Here is a 21,336-nt window from a genome sequence, read left to right as displayed (position 1 = left end):
AAATACAGAAATAAACCAAACCTATCTGCTATGTCCCTGTCAGCAAAACCTCTTTTCAGATGAATTATTTCACAGTGCAGAAGTCATATTTTATGTTGTTTACAGTATATGTTTAAATGGCAGACATAATAAAATATCAATGTGGATGAAGTTATCTGGAGGCAGGTAACTTGCTGCTCTGTACTCTAGTAATCAGATTCTTTTTTTTTTTGCATTTTCTTTATTTATATTAATGATCATAACTTTAATAATAAAAGAAACATAAATAATACATTTTAACACAATGTTTTATGGAAACAAAACCAAATGATTCATAAATATTCCAAGTATGCTTTTTTGTTGTTTTTAGTAGTATATAAAGTAATACATTTAATGCAGGATTCTAAAATAATTTATTTAATTACTGTTATGAAATGGAATAATTTAAAAAAATTAATCAAAACTGCTTGTTTGTTAATGCTTTTTAAATTGTTACATTACAGAATCATTTTGACTTCACGTTTGTTTTCATTAATAAAAATCCTTCTATGTCATTTAAAAAAGGGGTTGGTATAAACACAGTTAAAAAATGAACAGATTATCGTAAGAACATTCATGCAAGTGCAGTCTGACAGAGTGGCAGAGATCACGTTATTATTTTTAAGGGTGTTTAAGGATCGTCAGACACAGAAGAGGTCGATTCACTCGTAACACACTTTGATAACAGAGGTTAACACAAACTCAAAGTCGAGTACAACGCTGGCCAGTGCAGCAATCCAAAGCCTCGTTTGATTTTGTTCAAGAACTAATTCTCGCATAAAATATTCACTTTATTTCAAACAAAGTGCAAACACTGGCTGACAAGATGTCACAGCAATGTTTTAGTAGTAAGACAGCAGTGGAAGCAGAGGAAGTAAACTTTATAAAAAAAAAAAATCTAAGGTTGAACTACAATATGCAGGCAGTGAGTATATTTGCTTAAAATTTGCATTTTTCTGAAGCTTTCACATGTAAAGAAGTCAACAACCTGCCAGCGGGTACAGGCACTACTAAGAAGATACTTAGTGGTTTGAAAATTGGGCAGAGAGAATTACTGCTTATTTTAAGTAGGCTGAAATCAAACAAATTGTTAAGACCAGATAACATTTACTCGAGTGTGCATAAGAGGGCGAGTAAGCACACATACAAACCTTTGATGCATACTTTCCCAAAATCACCACTCACTGGGGAAATTCCTAAAGAGTGAAAGCTAGCAAATGCTAACTATAGGCTAGTTAGCTTAACATGCATCATGGGTAAACCAAAGGATGCATTATCGTATAGTCAAGTGTGGATTTAGGTAAGGGAGTTTGTGTTTCACGCTTGATAAGGTGCAAGATGAGGGGCTAAAAGAATAATAATAATAATAATAATAATACAGTAATGCATTTTATTTATAGGGGCACTTTACATTAGCAGTAAATCTCAAAGTGCAACATAAAAAGATTAAACAAAGGCAAGGCAAGATAAAAATAGATAAAACAACAATAATTATAGCATTCTTGTTAATATGCTTTCCTAAATAGAAAAGTCTTTAGCTGTTTTTTAAAACAGTCCACAATCTGCTGTGTTCTCAGGCTCTCTGGGAATTCAAGGTGCAGCATCTAAACTGCTGCACAGTTGGCTTAAGCACTGAAATTTATGGTGCAAGGAACCGTTTTTGAATGAGATAATGTTAAAAGTGATATATAAATGACCTCAGTAAGAATATAAATAACAGGCTGATGATACGCAACTACTGTAAGCGAAACAGCAATAATGTCACTTAATCCAGACCAGGTTCGTGGGGGTCTGCTGGATTCTATACCAGCTAGCATTGGGTGTAACAGTTCATTGCAGGGCAGGCAGACAGACATACACACAGGCCAATTTAGTGTCACCAATTCACCAAATTTGCATGACTTTGGGCTCTGGAAAGAAACCCATGGGCAGAACATGCAAGCTCCAGGCAGGAAGGACCAGGGACACAAACCCCGGTCTCCTTACATTGGTGCAGCAGCACTCTCAATGCACCACCTACCAATAATGCAGAATCAACCAAATCATCTAGACAGAAACTTTAATTAAGTTAGTTTAAATTATATGTAAGAAGTAAAAATGTTAGGTTTGAATGAATGATGGAAGATTCCAAACTTTTTAAAGTGCAACTTCTGAGAAGAACACAAGAGTCATGGTGGAATTTTTACATCCAGACCGTGTACAGAAGCAATTAAGATGGCTACCAGGATGTTAAGTTACAAACCACAATGAGTGGAGTAGAAGTCAAGGCAGGTTGTGCTGAAGGTTTGTAATTCACTTGTGAGGCTTCATCTGGACTATTTTGATCTTTATATCTATACTAATAAAAGGCAAAGCCCTCACTCACTGACTCACTCATCACTAATTCTTCAACTTCCCGTGTAGGTAGAAGGCTGAAAATTGGCAGGCTCATTCCTTACAGGTTACTTACAAAAGTTAAGCAGGTTTCATTTCGAAATTCTACGCGTAATGGTCATAACGGTCGACAACGTACGCCATGTTAAACTTTCTTATTTATGGCCCCATCTTCATGAAATTTGGTAGGCGGCTTCCCTGCGCTAACTGAAACCGATGTACGTACTTATTTCGGTGGTATGACGCCACTGTCGGCCGCCATATTGAACTTTCCAACGGTCTTTGTTACTTATGGGCCATTCTTCAAGAAATTTGGTACGCGGGTTCCCAATGCTAACTGAATCCTACTTATCTACATCCCCCATCCCCACACCTCCCACGTAGTTGGCTGTCTGCCTATATAAGGCTGTCCGTCGCTCCGGTCTCTTCATTCCCTACCTTGCTTCGCCACGGTATTCACGTCTCACTGCTGATAACTGCAGCCTTTTTATTTAATCCACGGCTTCTCTGCTGTTTTATTGTTTGTTTATTGCGAATATAGTTATTGTGTAAGTATTTTAGTCTTAGTTTACATTGTTCAGGTACCCATTTCCTTTATCGTTCCAACCGTACCCCTATTAACATGTCTAGCGAGGTGATCACCATCGATCAAAGAACTGTCACTTACCGAGTGGTTTCCATGCCCGGAGATGGCGACTGCCTTTTCCATTCTCTGTGTTACATATTGCACGGCCATATCAGGCTCACTCTTAATATCTGGAGGAGCATTGTGTCTTATGTACTGAATGACTGGGACAGGTTCAAGGTGTGGACTGATGACGGTACAGGAGATAATTATACTACACAGGAGCACTATAAGAGTGAAATGCTTAAGCCCTTCACCTATGGTTCTGCATGTGAGTTGATGGCTGCCGCTGAATTGTTCGGTTGTTGCTTTCAAGTGTACCGAAATGGCCAAATATTTTACACCTTTGGACAACCGCCAATGCCTCTTAAACATCTTAGATTCACAGGTGACGATTTGAGTAGTGGACACTTTGATGTTTATGAATGTTTAAACTCTCAAAAGCTAGATGCGAAGTTATCGATGAAACCCATTTCAATTCAAACGCCTCCAATTTCCAGTAAGGCTCTGTTTCGCAATGACAATTAGTAAGTCTCAGGGACAGACCCTACAAAAGGTTGGCATTGATTTGAGGCAAGATTTCTTTTCACATGGCCAACTATAGGGCGGCACGGTGGCGCAGTGGGTAGCGCTGCTGCCTCGCAGTTGGGAGACCTGGGGACCTGGGTTCGATTCCCGGGTCCTCCCTGCGTGGAGTTTGCATGTTCTCCCCGTGTCTGCGTGGGTTTCCTCCGGGCGCTCCGGTTTCCTCCCACAATCCAAAGACATGCAGGTTAGGTGGATTGGCGATTCTAAATTGGCCCTAGTGTGTGCTTGGTGTGTGGGTGTGTTTGTGTGTGTCCTGCGGTGGGTTGGCACCCTGCCCGGGATTGGTTCCCTGCCTTGTGCCCTGTGTTGGCTGGGATTGGCTCCAGCAGACCCCCGTGACCCTGTTTGGATTCAGCGGGTTGGAAAATGGATGGATGGATGGCCAACTATACGTTGCATGCTCAAGAGTAAGCTCAGCGCGCAGCTTGGTCATATTACAACCGGAGGGCCGAACTGACAACGTGGTATACAAAGAGATCCTTAACAAATAATTATTGGTATATTTTCCCTCAGTTTAAAAAGGTTTACTTTTCTTCTTAATAAAAATTTTAAAGCAGTACTTCACTGCTGCGAAGCGCGGGTATTTTGCTAGTTACCAATAAATAAATAAATTAATAAAAACACCTTAGCGGTGCAGAGAATACAGCAGGGGTACTCAAATCCGGTTGTGGAGGTCCACAGTGGCTACAGGTTTTCGTTTTAACCAGTTTTGTAATTCGAAGCCAGGCCTAAGAGGTTATGCAATTTGGTATTTAATTATAAACTAATAAATTTGAGCTGTCATCCTTCCAAGACAAAAGCTATATATTTTTTGCGTTCTGAGAATATTATCCATATGTTTTGAAGTCCTTCCCTTCTCTCTCATTTATCTGAAAACATTTTATTAACACAGATACTTCATGATGCTCAGCACAGGTTTAAATGGAGGCGCATTAGCTGGAGAACTGGTGGCTCCTTTGTCATTTGCATCTCATTAATAACCGATGACTGCTTAAGAAAAGAGGCAACGGTTAAAGCTATGATGATGATAATGATGAATGGGCAATTAAAGGTTCTTAATTGTGATAAGCAAGTTAATTAAAACCAAGCCCAAACAAATGTTGCTGTGTTAGTAAATAAACAAGTTCTAATTAAGAAACTGCGAAAACCTGCAGCTACTGCGGACCCCCAGGTTCATAACTGAATACCCCTGGGAGTCACCTTTACAACTGAAGACCAGACTCCTGACTGAATGAGGTGGAGAGGTAGGTCTTCATGTCAAAAAGCGACACTCATGAGGCTTTAGCTTTCTGTTTGTGATGTGTGCTGATTATACCGGAAGTAACTGTGTAGTAATATTTTAGGAAAAAAGCATGCATTTGGCACATTTTAACCATACAACTGGATAGCTGATGTGGATTATACAACACAAGTCGTGTTTTTTCCAGGGACATTTGTCACATTGTTTGCTGTGGCACAGCATTAGTCAGTATTGGCTTGTTATTATATCATACATTTTCTCTCTCCATTCTGAATGAAAACTTGAGATTAAAAATGTTCCCAGCTACCACTACAAATTGCAAACAAAACAAATTAAAACATTATTTTTCTGAGTGGATTGTTCATTTAGGTGTAAAGGCTGCTGATTTTTCTGCAGATTGAACAAACTGTTTAAATGACTTCAACTAGAGGACTTTTTGGCTAATAACAGTTATAGATGATCTAATTTGTTTAATTTTTACCAAGGTACTTCTATAATGTTGAAATCATTAGCTTATTCACTTAATACAATAGGTATTTAAACTATAGTGAAAAGGAAAGCAATTATTTTTGTTTTTAAAAAGAAACATATTTAACAGTATCCACACATCTTTACTTTTACAAGAGACAGTTGGGTCATTGAATCAATACAGTTGGTACTTTTATCACTCGGTTAATCAAACGTGTCATAGAATTAAAAAGTGAATACTTTGTTACAGAAGACATACTGAATAGGCAACAAGTAAGAGCTTACACAATAGGAGTCACATCTGGGAAACAGAGGAGGAGGTTATCTTAGTGTTGGAAAAATGTACTGAGGCTACGTTTATACACGATGGGGAATTCAAGTCAGCGTGTAACTCTACTATTGATTGTTTCCCTCCTTGCTCTGCAGGTTTTTGAGTTTAATCAGTTGTGTCTTCCTTTGATCTCCGTGCCATTTGGAGACAAGGTGGGAACCTGCGCACTTTAAACAAAGTGCACCCCCCAAAGTCAGATAATAACTTGGCTCCCAAGGCACCAAACAGCATAAACATATTGAAAGACAGAAGTAAAAATTAAATACAGAAGAATTGGGAAGACAATGACAAATTATTAAAAATCCAAGCAACAGTCACAAACCCGTTTAAATACTTTAATGAGCCCATATGTCAAAGTGGATGAACATCCCCTTTAATTTAACGTTACAGTTAAGCACATTCAGATTTGTACTATAGTAACACAAGAATCTGGTTGTGACAGCAAAGGTTTAATTTTTCTTGAGTACTGAAGTAAAATGTATTGTCTTTTTCTTAAATGAGGGTTAGAGGATTTTTTATATTCAACTTTACCCATCAAAAGAATGAATGGTGTTAAATAGAAAGTTAATGTGATTAAAATGGAAAAAAGACATTAACTCTAAGAAATAATGTAATTGGATGAACGGTAATGAAATGTATTGAATTTACTGGAATTTAAATCAAAGGCTTAACAGTCACTTAAAGAAGCAAATGCAGCCAGTCAAAGAGAATAATAACAACCAAGCAGAGAGCATATGGGGATACAGAGAGATCCTGTCCTTAATCTAGATTTTAACTTGGGTCCTGAACTGGTTAGAAATCTGCTGGGCCTCAGAATAGACATAACTACAAGTCCGATGAAGCATTCAATAAAAATAGAAAAAAGTATTTGACAGAAAAGTTTCATTGGGTACCGATGAGGAATCCAAGGACACAGGAAGCCAGCATCACACAGATTGAGATAATGTAGGATGTTAAGTGAGCTCAGAAGGCATTAGTCAGTGTGCAGCGCTTGTTCAAATGCACTATTGGCCTGATTTGGGTGTCTTAATGGCACATCGTGTAAATCAGGGGTCCCCAACCACCGGTCCGCGACCCACTACCGGGCCGCAGCCGTCTGACAGCCGGGCCGCGAGAGAACTGCCGGCAACGGCGACTCACTCAGACTTTTCAGAACGCTTGGCGGGCGGGGCTTTGCAGCGGCGCAGAGAGAGGAGAGAGACCGAGGTGAGAGACTATTACAACAAAGTATTTTTATGGTCCCGACAGTTTCCCCATATGACATGAGTCTATAGAAATCACGTTACTACGAAGTACATTCAGCAGATGCTTTCATTACAACGAAGTGACCTTGAAATGCTTGAATGAATCATCCACAGAGCAGTTAGATCTGTGGTCGCAGCTCAGATGTGCACGTTTGCACAACGATCCCCAAACAGAAACATTGTAAGAAAAAATTCTTTCTTCGAACTTTCCTCGTACTGTTTTTTTTTTTTTTGCTGTTTTTGTTGTCTGTGGTTTTCATTGATCCCTTTTGCTTATTGCTTGTCAACATTTGAAAAACATCCATTGGAATTTAACTCATTGTCACCCTCCTATAGAAACGATAACAGTGTTAATGTTTGTGATGCGCAATCTGTTGGAATGGCAAATGCAAAGCATATGTCTTTGTTATATGCAAAAAAAGAAGAAAAATCTCAGGTTGCAAATGTATGCGAACTGCTTAATAACTTAATAATAATAGAAATGTTATGTAAATTGTGTATAAAACTGCCCCCCCCCGACCGGTCCGTGGAAAAATTGGCATCTAATAAAGTGGTCCTTGCTGTCAAAAAGGTTGGGGACTACTGGTGTAAATGATGCTAACCTGTGCTTTCAAATATCAGGCAACTATAAAAAATAATGAGACGAGACAGGAATAACAAATGAGAAATTGGGCCCTCACAAAGACTGCCAGAGAAGTTGTAGTCTTATAGCTGGAGATTAGCGTGTGTGTGTGTGTGTGTTCACAGTCAAGATATTCTCCTGCACTGGGCTCACTTAAACAAGCAGCGTCTGATCTCCAGGCCCACACACAAGAACTAAAGGAAGATTAAAAAAAAAAAAAAAAAAAACTAGCCTTCTGATGTATGAAGAAACATATTTTAAAGAACAATTTGTTCCTTTCTTCAGACAGAAATCTAAAGATTATAACAAGTCTAGAAATCAGTATACAGTAATACCAACACTTGGGTCCCAGGCGTGAGATGTGGAGGAGAACACTGCCAATCTCCCATATCAGCTTCTTACCAGATATGTTGGTCGTGATTTCAGTAAGGGCCGATTCTCCAAAGCCTTTTCCAGTCCGAGCCCGCACAGAGAACAGATATGTGGTGCCTGGGTGCAAGTTGGAGAACATGTGGTAGGTCTCGTTGCGTAACTTGGAAACTGTCCGACGTGGTCCAGGCACATTGATTCCTGGATCTGAAGACTCTATGCTCTGATAACTGATCTACAAAACAAAGAAGCACAAACCAATAAGTAATGATTACAGTAATGATTCTGATGGACTTAAAGATTTTAAGACTAGGAGAACTGAATGAAGCAATCACAAATAAAATGTTCCCTTAGACCCAAGCCATAACTCTTTCAGGGAAACATGACATGTACCCATTAGAACTATTAATACTATGTGAGCTTGATGATAACTAAACTTTCGTCAGAAATTTAAAGAAGTTGTTTCAGGGTTTTGGAAACCTTGCTTGACACAAAGTGAATTACCCTTGTAAAACAATCTGCTAAACACAACAAACATGATGAAGCCTCCACAGATAATCTGAGGTACAGGGAGAAGCAATACAACACCTAAGTGGGTTGTCAGCTTATGTTTAAAAATAACTAAATAAAGCAGTCATAACTTTAGAATGGTTTAGTGGGCTACTGATTGCAGATTTCACCTCTGCGCCCAGTGAAAGGGACATTTTGTTCTTGCATACTGGGGAGTTGAAACGGCTGACATAAGTCCAGTTACAAGCAGATGGCACCCTGTTATATACATAGCACACTGCGTGCTTCATTAAGAAAGCCAACAAACACAGAGAAGTTCCTCAAATGCCCCTTTCTTACAATAGTGAGTCAATGTCAAACAGTTAGTCAGTCCGTCATTGTCCAACCCGCTATATCCTAACCCAGGGTCCTGGGGGTCTGCTGGAGCCAATCCCAGCCAGCACAGGGTGCAAGGCAGGAACAAATCCCGGGCAGGGCGCCAGCCCACCGCAGTCAATGTCAAACATTTATCCCAAAAACCTGAACCAAAATGGAATGTATAAAGAACATATTCTGAGGTATACAAGTAGGTTTACTTTTAACATGAAGTGTGGCAAGCAATGACTGCTCCAGTATGTGTTATCTGTGGTGTGGTACTACCAAATGATAGCATGAAGCCTTCAACTATAAAGACATTTGGAAACAAAGTCTGCTACTGATGGAAGTAAATCGTTTGACTTTTTTAAATGGAAAAAATTGAAATCTTGAGGCTTCACAAAAAACATTCCAGTATGGTTGTACAACAAGCCAGCAGGCACTCGGGGCATCATCTCATTGCACATTGAATTGCCAAATATAAGAAAGCTCACACAATGGCAGAACAGCTCGTCATACCTGTGCAACAGATACGTGTACTGAAATTCTAGACAAGTCAGCCACCTGCAAATTAAAACGATTTCCTCTTGGCACCTGATTTCGATAAAGGTGCAAATCAGAAGAGTGCAGGTTATCCATTAAAAAGACAAATTGACACTAAATTTGATTCAGAATTAAATACCTGTGTATCAAGTTATTTTTGGATAGGTACTTGTGTGTATTTTATCTGTTATTTACACTATGTCTAAGCATTTCATATTTATTTGCTATTGTTTAGTAGTGTGTGCAATTCAAGGGAAAATGTTTGCTAGTTTCCATTCAAACTGCTGCTAATAAAGGATCATCCCTGAACAAAAGTAGATAAAACTGATTCCCAGGGTGAAAAAGGCTGAGAAGCACTCATCTATGCCATTTAAGTCAACAAAGTCTGAATGAAATTTCACCTTTAATGTTTTCATATGTAGTAGAGACAACTTATTGTTTTGAAAGCCCTGATTAAGTAACTTGTACCTTTCAGCAAACAGAAAACAAAGACAAAGGAAATTCTTAGTGCCAGATTCTTTATAACTGTTGTCATGATTACTGATGCATACCTGAGCTTGAAATGGCGGTGCTCTCTTTTGGCAAATGGATAGGGACATAATAAACTGTGTATATGGACATTTTATTAAGACTTGTTCTGAATTCAGAGCACAGGCTCTTTGTACTTATAATTACAGGTTATTAAAAGTTTCCAACATACATGATAGGTACATCTCTATCTGCGACATAATAAATATGAAAATGTCTTGGTCTTCGTGGTTATTATAAATTCCATACCTGACCTAAATTGTTTTACCTCATGTCTGACTTCAGCTTTAGCTGCATCACTCGTTACTGCTTTGCAACTTCTCTGCCATCATATATACAGTCATGGCCGAAATTATCGGCACCCCTGGAATTTTCCTTGAAAATGCACCATTTCTCCTAGAAAATTGTTGCAATTACAAATGTTTTGGTATACACATGTTTATTTCCTTTATGTGCATCGGAACAACACAAAAAACAGAGGAAAAAAGCCAAATCTGATATCATTTCACACAAAACTCAAAAACCGGGCTGGACAAAATTATTGGCACCCTCAACTTAAAATTTGGTTGCACGCCCTTTGGAAAAAATAATTGAAATCAAGCGCTTCCTATAACCATCAACAAGCTTGTTACACCTCTCAAGTGGAATTTCCGACCACACTTCTTTTGCAAACTGCTCAAGGTTTCTCAGATTTGAAGGGCACCTTCTCCCAACAGCAATTTTGAGATCTCTCCATAAGTGTTCAATCAGATTTAGAGCCGGACTCATTGCTGGCCACTTCAGAACTCTCCAGCGCTTTGTTGTCAACCATTTCTGGGTGCTTTTAGAGGTATGTTTGGGGTCCTTGTCCTGCTGGAACACCCATGACCACTGACGCAGACCCAGCTTTGTGACACTGGGCCCTACATTGCGCCCCAATATCTTTTGGTAGTCTTCAGATTTCATGATGCCTTGCACACAGTCAATGCATCCAGTGCCAGAGGCAGCAAAACATCCCCAAAACATCTTAGAACCTCCACCATGTTTGACTGTAGGTACGGTGTTCTTTTCTTCGTAGGCCTCATTCCGTTTTCTGTAAACAGTAGAATGATGAGCTTTACCAAAAAGCTCTACCTTGGTCTCATCTGTCCACAAGACATTCGCCCAGAAGGATTTTGGCTTCCTTAACTACATTTTGGCAAACTCCAGTCTGGCTTTTTTATGTTTCTATGTCAGCAGTGGGGTCCTCCTGGCTCTCCTGCCATAGCGTTTCATTTCGTTCAGATGTCGACGGATAGTTCGAGCTGACACTGTTGCACCCTGAGTCTGCAGAACAGCTTGAATATGTTTTGAAGTTGATTGTGGTTGTTTATCCACCATTCGGACTGTCCTTCGTTGCAGTCTTTTATTTCAGTTTTTCTCTTCTGTCCACGTCCAGGGAGATTAGCTACAGTGCCATGTGTTGTAAACTTCTTGATTATGTTGTGCACAGTGGAAAAAGGAACATGAAGATCTCTGGAGATGGACTTGTAGCCTTGAGATTGTTGATATTTTTCCACAATTTTTGTTCTCAAGTCCTCATTCTCTGCTCTTCTTTCTGTTCTCCATGCTTAGTGTGGCACACTCAGACACACAACAGAAAGGTTGAGTCAACTTTTCTCCATTTTAACTGGCTTCAGGTGTGATTGTTATATTACCAGCACCTGTTTCTTGCCGGACGGCACAGTGGCGCAGTGGGTAGCGCTGCTGCCTCACAGTTGGGAGACCTGGGGACCTGGGTTCGCTTCCCGGGTCCTCCCTGCATGTGGAGTTTGCATGTTCTCCCCGTGTCTGCGTGGGTTTCCTCCCACAGTCCAAAGACATGCAGGTTAGGTGGATTGGCGATTCTAAATTGGCCCTAGTGTGTGCTTGGTGTGTGTGTGTGTTTGTGTGTGTCCTGCGGTGGGTTGGCACCCTGCCCAGGATTGGTTCCTGCCTTGTGCCCTGTGTTGGCTGGGATTGGCTCCAGCAGACCCCCGTGACCCTGTGTTCAGATTCAGCAGGTTGGAAAATGGATGGATGGATGGATGTTTCTTGCCACAGGTGAGTTCAAATGAGCATCATATGTTTGAAATAAAACAATTTACCCACAATTTTGAAAAGGTACCAATAATTTTTTCTGTGTGACATGATGTCAGATTTGGCTTTTTTTCTCTGTTTTTTTGTGTTGTTCCAATGCACATAAAGGAAATAAACATGTGTATACCAAAACATTTGTAATTACAATAATTTTCTGGGAGAAATGGTGCATTTTCTGGGAAAATTCCAGGGGTGCCGATAATTTCGCCCACGACGATATAACTGTTCTATAGCTTTGACTTTGTTTTATACTGTAATTCTATTTAGCTATTATTATTTAGAAACACTTTCATGTATGAAAATTTGCTATGAAAGTAAATGTTGCTGTTACACGTTGTTTACTTGGCATGCACCTTTGTCTAATTTTGATCTCTAAAACTTCAAAGTCTTTGTTGATTTTCACATATTTTAGATTCTTACTTTGATTCTTCTCTTGATTATGTCACTCTTGATTAGAGGACAATGTCTTGCCCTCTTGCCATTGTTTTTCACCAATGTGTTCTCCGGCTGCCAATCTCTCTTTTTGAGTAAATCATGCCAAGTCTCACACTTAAAGCCAGACATCTACCAGTCATTCTGTGAAGAGACAGGTATGCTGCACTTATTTTGCACTTACGTGGTACGTCATTATTGACGAGAGACAGCAAGTATCTGAAAATTTATGTGAAAGGTTGAGTGAAAGGAGCTGTGCTGGTATCCCGAAGGTTGCCGGTTTGAATCCCCATCACTGCCAAAAGGCCACTGCTCTGCTGGGCCCTTGAGCAAGGCCCTTAACCTGTAATTGCTCCAGGGGCGCTGTACAATGGCTGACCCTGCGCTCTGACCCCAAGGGGTATGCGAAAACTACCAAATTCCTAACACAAGAAATTGTATAAGGCGAAATAAAGAACAAAAAATTTAGACTCTTATAATGCACCTCTCTGCGGTGGGTTGGCACCCTGCCCGGGATTGGTTCCTGCCTTGTGCCCTGTGTTGGCTGGGATTGGCTCCAGCAGACCCCCGTGACCCTGTGTTCGGATTCAGCGGGTTGGAAAATGAATGGATGGATAACGCACCTCTGCAAAATAAAGCTGATGATCACTTTTGAGGTGCTGTACAGAGAGTCTGAAAATATTTACTGTAAAAAGGTGTATGCATCTTTGGAATGGTAAGAAAGCATTTGTGTGGGTCGTAAAATTATACAAAAGGTTCATTTATTCACCAAATAAATCAACACATAGGAGGCATAACTCCGTTTAGAACTCAAACTATCACATGAACTTAAAGGAAGCAGTAACTCTGTTGCCCACATGGCCTACCAGTAAGGGATGTTGAATCCACGATCACTACATGACCGATGCACCATATTCTTCCTTCTCACCTCCTGAAACTTTTTAGAAGCTCTGGCCTCTCCTTCTAACCAGCCAAGTGTTTGCCGTCTACTTTACTCTGCTCTTAACTTAATACTTCAAGTCAGGCTGGCCTCACAGAGTTTTTAAGTCTGGGTTATACTGTATAATACACCAGGTTACAACCCTAGGCTGTACTTTCTGGATCGTATGGACTGTTCAGAAGCCATGTGGCGACCCTAGGTGGTCCTGCACTTCTGAGCCCCATCGCTCTGTTAAAGCACCCAGTCTCTTGATCTTTGAAATAGGCAGCAGGGGATCATGTAGAGCACATAGTGTCACCCTGCTGCCACCTATCAGACTTAAGGAAACGTATCACACTATAATAGTTTATACCATTATGACACATACTGTAACATTCCCTGGTGACAACAGAGCCAACTTTATTTATTCCACCATGTGCAGCCCCAGTCCCCACTCACTCTTAGAAGGCACTTTAGATTAAATTAGATTAGACAGATATTAATCCCAAGGAAAAATTTAGATTGTCATATTTATTTACAGCAGCATCTCATGATGTTGCATATCCCAGCCATGGTTAGGTTCAACCTGTTCTTGTATATAACGCACACTTTAGCTATACATACTGTACATAAGGCAAAGGTAAACTACACAGTGTATGTATACGTACCAGAAAAGCACTGGTTTTATAAAGCCTTGCTAACAGTAAAGTATCCGCCTTTTCTGAATTATGAAGATATCGTCATCTGACGATAAAGAAGACAATTCCTAACACCCATAAAAATATTTTACTTTAACATGTGAAGAAATTTTGCAACTACAAATTCCCACAAGTAACACAGGTGTGCCAGAGAATTCTGACTTCTGTGTAATTCAAGCTACACTCGGTAAAGACAAATTCAACTTTAATGCAAACAAGGATATGTGAGCTGATATTCCACGTATTCATTCATTTTTAATTTCGCCCCTTCTGGTGAGGGCTAAAGTGACAGTAAATGAAGATGGTAGAAGGTGATTCCTCCCAGGCAAGAAGCAGTAGATCTGACCGAGGGATTCACAGCTGGCCAACTCAGAGATATAATCCTCCAATGAAGTCTGGGTGATCTGCTTCCAGTGGGCACAAGGGCACTTACACCCATTCCACTGTTCACAGCTTACTCCTCACATGAAGGGATGCAGCCTGCTCTTTGCCCATTATCTCTCATTTTGACAGCAGTGATACCTTCTCTAGCTGCTCACACTCTGCAACAAGTTATTTGGTCTTTTAATATTTGTGCAGAAAGGGAATGACAGAATGTTTGGACATTCCAGCCATCTTTGCCTTTTAAGTAAGTAATTGAACAAAACAAAGAATCAGCCACTCGGAATTTATACAGGAAGATATGCCAATGCATGGCGCAAGCTGACCTCAAAATTCAAATATCATGGATATGATGGAGTTCCACATAATATCACAGAGTACAGTCTCACAATACCTGGCTGTGCCTCAATATTCTGCCCATGAAAATCACCTGATTGAGCCACAAGACGTGAGCAAAGCCAACATTTGCCGCTCCAGCCTCTGACCAGCAGGCAGCAGTACACCCGCCACCATGTCCTGTCACTGCGCCTCCAGAGGATGTCAAAAGGCTTCTGGTCTTCATGTGCATACTGCTTGTTTGTTTCCTTCTACTTTCAATTTGCTTCAATTTATTTTTTGTGAAAGCAATAATGATTAAATTCAAATGCATTTTAGCTAAAAAACGACCCTGTTTTATATACGCTTCAGTCATGACCTTAATAATTTCATTGCATGTACAGTGGATTCACGGAGTGTTTAGACTCCTTCACTTTCTGCACACAGTACTGTGCTGTGGATTTAATTTTAAGGGGATAAATTTGTCATTTTTGCCCATCAATCTGTGCTCAATAGCCCATAATAACAAAGTGAAAAACGTGTTCGCAGAAAGGCTTGCAAATTTATTTAAAAAAAAAAAAACCCTGAGATTTAAAAGAAAGTGTTAATGTCTGAGATGCCCCATCTACTGAAATGACAAATATAATGCATTTTATTACTAAAAATGTTTGTGATGTGGCAGCACAGTGGGTAGTGCTGCCGCCTCGCAGTTAGGAGACCCGGGTTCGCTTCCTGCGTGGAGTTTGCATGTTCTCCCCGTGTCTGCGTGGGTTTCCTCCCACAGTCCAAAGACATGCAGGTTAAGTGCATTGGCGATTCTAAATTGTCCGGGTGTGTGCCCTGCGGTGGGCTGGCACCCTGCCCGAGGTTTGTTTCCTGCCTTGCGCCCTGTGTTGGCTGGGATTGGCTCCAGCAGACCCCCGTGACCCTGTAGTTAGGATATAGCGGGTTGGATAATGGATGGATGGATGTTTGTGATGCGCCATCTTTTAGGCACAGCAAGTGGACAGATGCACAGATAGAAATTTAACTTTTTTACTATGGAGAATGTTCTCTAATCAGCTTAAACAATATTGTTTGCCCAGCTAGCCAATGTAAAGAGGTTCAATGCACAAAAAAATGTTTCAATCACGTAAGATAAGGCACTCACTTGTGAAATGCCTGTGGGCTGCATCAAGCAGTCAGCAATGCCCTTAGCCTTAGTATTTTCTGAAGTGAATGTGCAGGGAAATTACAAGTAGAGTGACGAATAACCTGTCAGCACAAAAACGCCATTGAAAAAAAGTCCTTTAAAAGCAGAAGGACTGCACATTTTTAAAGCCATTAAATATTTGTTGTATTTCGAGAGGACAAATCACTAGCACAGTAGACTAAAATAATGTTATTGCGCTGACAGACTAACCAGAAGAAGAAAGATTTTAATAGTCGCGGCGGTACATGTCATCAAGAATGAATCTGCAAACATCGACATCAGCCTTTGAGGTGAGCATTTTCCTGCTCAAACAATGATTCTCATGTTTATGAAAAGTTAAAAGTTGTCCCCAAAAAGGGGGGTGATTATTTGTTTTGGGATTCTGTCATCAGTAGCTTAGAGGCCTTTTAACACATGTTCTGCTACATTACTTAAAAGATGGGCCTGTGCCTCTGCTGACAGCATGGAGCTAATGCCTTCTTTCACGGCTTGTCTTTCAGAAAGCTGTCAACTTCCAAAAGGTGTTTTATTTTTGGAAGGTAGTGCAGTGTGGTGAGCTTCAGCAGCACTTAGTGCCTGACACTGCCCTTGTAACTAGAACACCTTTACCCATTATCAGCTATCTAGAGGACAAAAAGATAGGGAGAAAAAAAGGCTTGCTTGAGTCTAATGTATGTCGAGATGTCATTCAGTAAAACATTTTAAAGTCATTTTAAAAAGCTTTAGGTTTTTCTGTAATGTGTTAAATATCACATACTGTATGTCTAGCCATTAAAATATGGAAGAAGAGGTTGATATGCAGTACACTCAGTACCCTGGAGTCTTTCAAACCTCTTAGATTAGTAAATCCAGAAGTAAATGCCATGGAACACTGCAAGGGGTTTTAAATGGCTGTCAGCGCTCTTTTAAGTTAATGCAAAATGTTGTTCACATGGAGGTACTGTGGCCTGAGCATTAAGTAGATGGCTGTTTAGTTATTTACTAGCACAACTATGAGTCCCATGCAACCCTGCAGATGTCCACACGGGGACCAGATGAGCACTGCCACCTATAAAACTGGGGGATGAAACGATCCAAGTAGGCAGCTTCTCCCAGTCCATCCATTATTTTTCCTACCCAACTGGGAACAGGAATCATCCTGGCTGGGTTCATCAATCACATCCATCGATGCTGTCCTTCCATAACAGCCTCCTGACTGATTAAAGGACCACTGTCCATCCATTATGGATCACACAATATCTAACTTAAGCACTGTAAACAGTAAAACAGAAATGCAAAAGATGCTGTCAATTTTTAACTCAGAGGAGCTGAATATCCTTTTTGCTGAATCCATATGCAATTTGATACTAACCTATCTATCTTTCAGTGCTCACGTCAGTGTGTGATGACAGATCAGACATTCTAGCTATGAAATAAATCAAAATGCAGATTTTTTTTTTTTCTATGATGGATGTGAAAAAGTTGATTCATGCAAAAGTTTCAAGGGGATTTGACTACTGCAATGCTTTACAACCAGGCTGTCTAAAAAAACCAAATGTAGTAAGCACAACCACAACTCCAACTGTTAATTATCCATATTGGGTCATGTTAAATGATGGGGCAATTTCAACTTGTGAAGTTTGAAGTAGCTCTGATTCCTGTTCACATCACAACTATATCTATATAGAAATACAGTGATCCCTCGCTATATCGCGCTTCGCCTTTCGCGGCTTCACTCCATCGCGGATTTTATATGTAAGCATATTTAAATATATATCGCGGATTTTTTGCTGGTTCGCGGATTTCTGAGGACAATGGGTCTTTTAATTTCTGGCACATGCTTCCTCAGTTGGTTTGCCCAGTTGATTTCTTACAAGGGACGCTATTGGCTGATGGCTGAGAAGCTAACCAGCTTACTTTTCTCTTTCTCTCTCTTGTGCTTTCTCTGATCCTGACGTAGGGGGTGTGAGCAGGGGGGCTGTTCGCACACCTAGACGATACGGACGCTTGTCTAAAAATGCTGAAAGATTATCTTCACGTTGCTACCTTCTGTGTGCAGCTGCTTAGTGAAGCTTCGCATACTTAAAAGCTCGAAGGGCACGTATTGATTTTTGCATGTTTGTTTTTCTCTCTCTCTCTCTCTCTGCTCCTGACGGAGGGGGTGTGAGCTGCCGCCTTCAACAGCTTTGTGCTGCGGTGCTTCCCATACTTAAAAGCAAACAGCCCTATTGATTTGTTTGCTTTCTCTGTCTTTATGACAGTCTCTGCTCCTGACAAGCACTCCTTTGAAGAGGAAGATATGTTTGCATTCTTTTAATTGTGAGACAGAACTGTCATCTCTGTCTTGTCATGGAGCACAGTTTAAACTTTTGGAAAAAAAAGAGACAAATGTTTGTTTGCAGTGTTTGAATAACGTTCCTGTCTCTCTACAACCTCCTGTGTTTCTGCGCAAATCTGTGACCCAAGCATGACAATATAAAAATAACCATATAAACATATGGTTTCTACTTTGTGGATTTTCTTATTTCGCGGGTGGCTCTGGAACACAACCCCCGCGATGGAGGAAGGATTACTGTAAACCTAAAATGCTAAGGTCCGTCTGTCATGAGATTACCTGCAAACCACTGAGGTTAGAACCTTGATCTTGGTGTTAATCGAAAACTTATGTTTTGAGATGTTCTGGAAATTTTAGGTAGCAGCAACCTTGGCAAAATAACCTGGAGTCATGGGTTTATTGCAGCCAATTGGCTACTAAAACAACTGACATGGCAGAAAGAAAAAGAAAATCTATTACAGTGGATTCTTGAGACCTAGGCCTAATCTATTTCAGGGTCTCGGTGCCTTCAGCATGCCTGGAAGGAACAGCATGGCTGGTTGGCTTAGGTCAGCAGAACTGTCCAGTCCATCACAGGCCGCACACACCACACATTCAAAGTCACTCAAACCAGGTCAGTCATTGTCAACTTAAACGTTGGAAAACCACTGCACTTGCTGGAAAAAAGCGGAAATGACGGGTAGACAAGCGTTCCAGGATTTGACCTGCTGTGAGGCAGAGTGGCTAGCGCCTGCACCACCAGCTAACTCTCTTAAAGTGCAGCCACTGAATGTATCATTTGCTTAATAAAGCCAAAAAGCATGTGGCTGTTCAATGTTGGAAAACTACTTCTACGCAGCTCGTCAGCATCACAATTTATGTTGATCCACTGCTGTGATCTACTTGTTCATCTCCAAAGTAATTTATACAAATGTTTAAATAATGTTAATATTTTAACATTTATGGTGCCATCCATGTCCATACTGTACTTCGGTCAAAGAACTTTGCATTTTATAGTAAACAATAACGTTACATGGCCTACTAAATAAGAAAAATGTCAGAGAAGATGCATTTTGCCACGTGGATAAAGTTTTCTCCTTTATGAAGAGAAGGAAACATTTGTGACAGAGGAAGCTGCACTACTATATTAAAATGAAACAATTAAGATTAACGACACAGGCCTGTCGTCCTGGAATACCCTAGTGCTCAGTCAAAAGTGCAACCAAAAAAAACACAAACCATTTTGGAAGCTGACATTTTGACATGTCGGGGAAATAAGCACTCTGGCAGAATCATTCCTAGGCTGTCAAAAGCACTTTCTACCGGCTGCTTTGATAAAGCCATTTCTGTAAATGAAAGTGCCTCTATGGGACACTACATGCCACAATAAAATATCAATAAAAACGAAAGATGAAAAAACAAGATTCTGGCCTGCCTTGGCCTGCACTGGTATTTAATTCTGGTAAGTGAGCTGAGAATGTCCAGTGATTTCCCAACAGTAGCATTAATGTGACGCTCCTGGCAAGGTTTCCGTCAGATGAGGCACTTAATGTTTTAGTATTGCAGTTTAATCCCACATCTCAACTCTGGGGTCTTAATGATTCTCAAATGCCATGTAATTTACATCAATCAGCTACTGCCGTCATCTCCATTGGATAGACAAGTTATTTTAACGGCAACTGCTTAGAAAAAGCATGGCAATTGAGAAAGATGACTTTAAAAGACCTCTCAGGCTGCCTACGCTATGCACTGAAGAGGCAGATGTTCCTACACTATTTCTAAAACAAATACACAGCCATTGATACTGTTTATTTTGATTGTAGTATTTTTCATATTTGAATGCACAGTGCTGCTGTTTGCCTGCTTGTATTGGAGTCAATATCATCAGCCAATATTACTTACTTGGAAATGTGTAGAGGAAAGCCCAGTGGGGCCGCAAGGATCTTCGTTTTGAATGAAGGAACGTCTCAGGAACACAAAACCATTGTGCAGTATGGTATAATAGAATTTTCAAAGCTATAATAGGTTACGCTCATTTTGAAACATTGACATGATAAAACTTTACTTTCCTGTGCATTTTGCAGCTCAGATGTCAGATCAAAATGGCACAATAAATGTAGAATCAATTTTTTAAAGTGCATCTTTCAAAAGAAACAATGGGGAGCGCATTTCTCCATCGCCTCTTGTGCTCTTTGTCTCTCTTTTATTTAAATGATAGTACAGTAGCTTAAATCTCATCCCACTCATTCACCACTTGAAAAATGTTTATGTGACCTGCCGTTAAAGTAACTATTTAGGAAAAGACAAGGTTTTCATTTTACACACTCGCTAGATGACTCGGCATGTAAAACAGTATTGTTTCTCCTGTCATTCCTTTGAAAATGTTATAAAATAAAGTCATCATAGACAGAAGAATATGAATGGTATGACGCTCCTTTATGCTGTACTTCACTTTTAATTAAAAGCCCATTTAGTTCTGAAGTGGTTTCATTTTTTCATTTATCCACACACTTTAACAAGTTCTCATTGTCATGGAGTCATGTTCAAATAGAACATAAAGTGTATGTACAGTTGGACTGTTTTGGATTTTGAACTGCAGAGATGGCAAAGTCTTTCTTTGAATGGCAAAGTAAAAGAATAGTTGAGGGCCTTTAAACCAAATGGAGTGAAATAAGAGTTGGACAAACCAAATGCAAAGTGAAAATGTTACCATAATCAGTCCCTAAACTATTCATTTGAATTGTTTTCTTGTGTGTTCTCCTTCCTTTAAAGAATTCTTCACCCAAAAAATATTTTGCATGTTACCTTAGCCTATGTGGTATTGTAGTGATGGCTGAGAAAAATTTGTAATTGCAAGTTCAAAGATAAACTTTGTGATAGAATGGGCATCTATGGAGACCAACAGCAAAAAACATCAAAACGTTTATAAAATATCTCCCATTACTTGTGTCACATTATCCATGCCAAGTCATCCAGTTGTATGCTCACAACAGGCAAAAAATAACTAAATTATTAAATAAATTCAAATAATCAGAGCAGTGTCCTCATAGAAACCTAGTTCACACAGAATTAAGCTTTGAATTTAAGATCATCCTCTCCACTGGTAAAGTTTGTTCACGAAAATGTGAAATTAAAAAAAATTCTCAGTCATCAGTACAAACAACATGGGGTAAGCAGCGTATAAAAAATGTCATTG

The 21,336-nt window shown here is 40.0% G+C and overlaps 1 protein-coding gene across 4 annotated transcripts in view; it reads right to left on the bottom strand.

Moving 5' to 3' along the window:
• The window catches only part of LOC114664826 (receptor-type tyrosine-protein phosphatase U-like), a 1,094,815-nt gene that overhangs the window by 223,226 nt on the left and 850,253 nt on the right, over positions 1 to 21,336 (bottom strand). For all 4 annotated transcript variants that reach the window (XM_028819112.2, XM_028819113.2, XM_028819114.2 and 1 more), the window contains exon 10: positions 7,912 to 8,113. In XM_028819112.2, coding sequence (XP_028674945.1) covers positions 7,912 to 8,113 — 202 coding nt within the window. The remainder of the gene's footprint in view (positions 1 to 7,911; positions 8,114 to 21,336) is intronic.

This window comes from Erpetoichthys calabaricus, chromosome 14, assembly GCF_900747795.2.
Source record: "Erpetoichthys calabaricus chromosome 14, fErpCal1.3, whole genome shotgun sequence".
NCBI classification, from domain to species: domain Eukaryota; kingdom Metazoa; phylum Chordata; class Cladistia; order Polypteriformes; family Polypteridae; genus Erpetoichthys; species Erpetoichthys calabaricus.
This window is presented reverse-complemented; position numbering and strand designations above follow the sequence as displayed.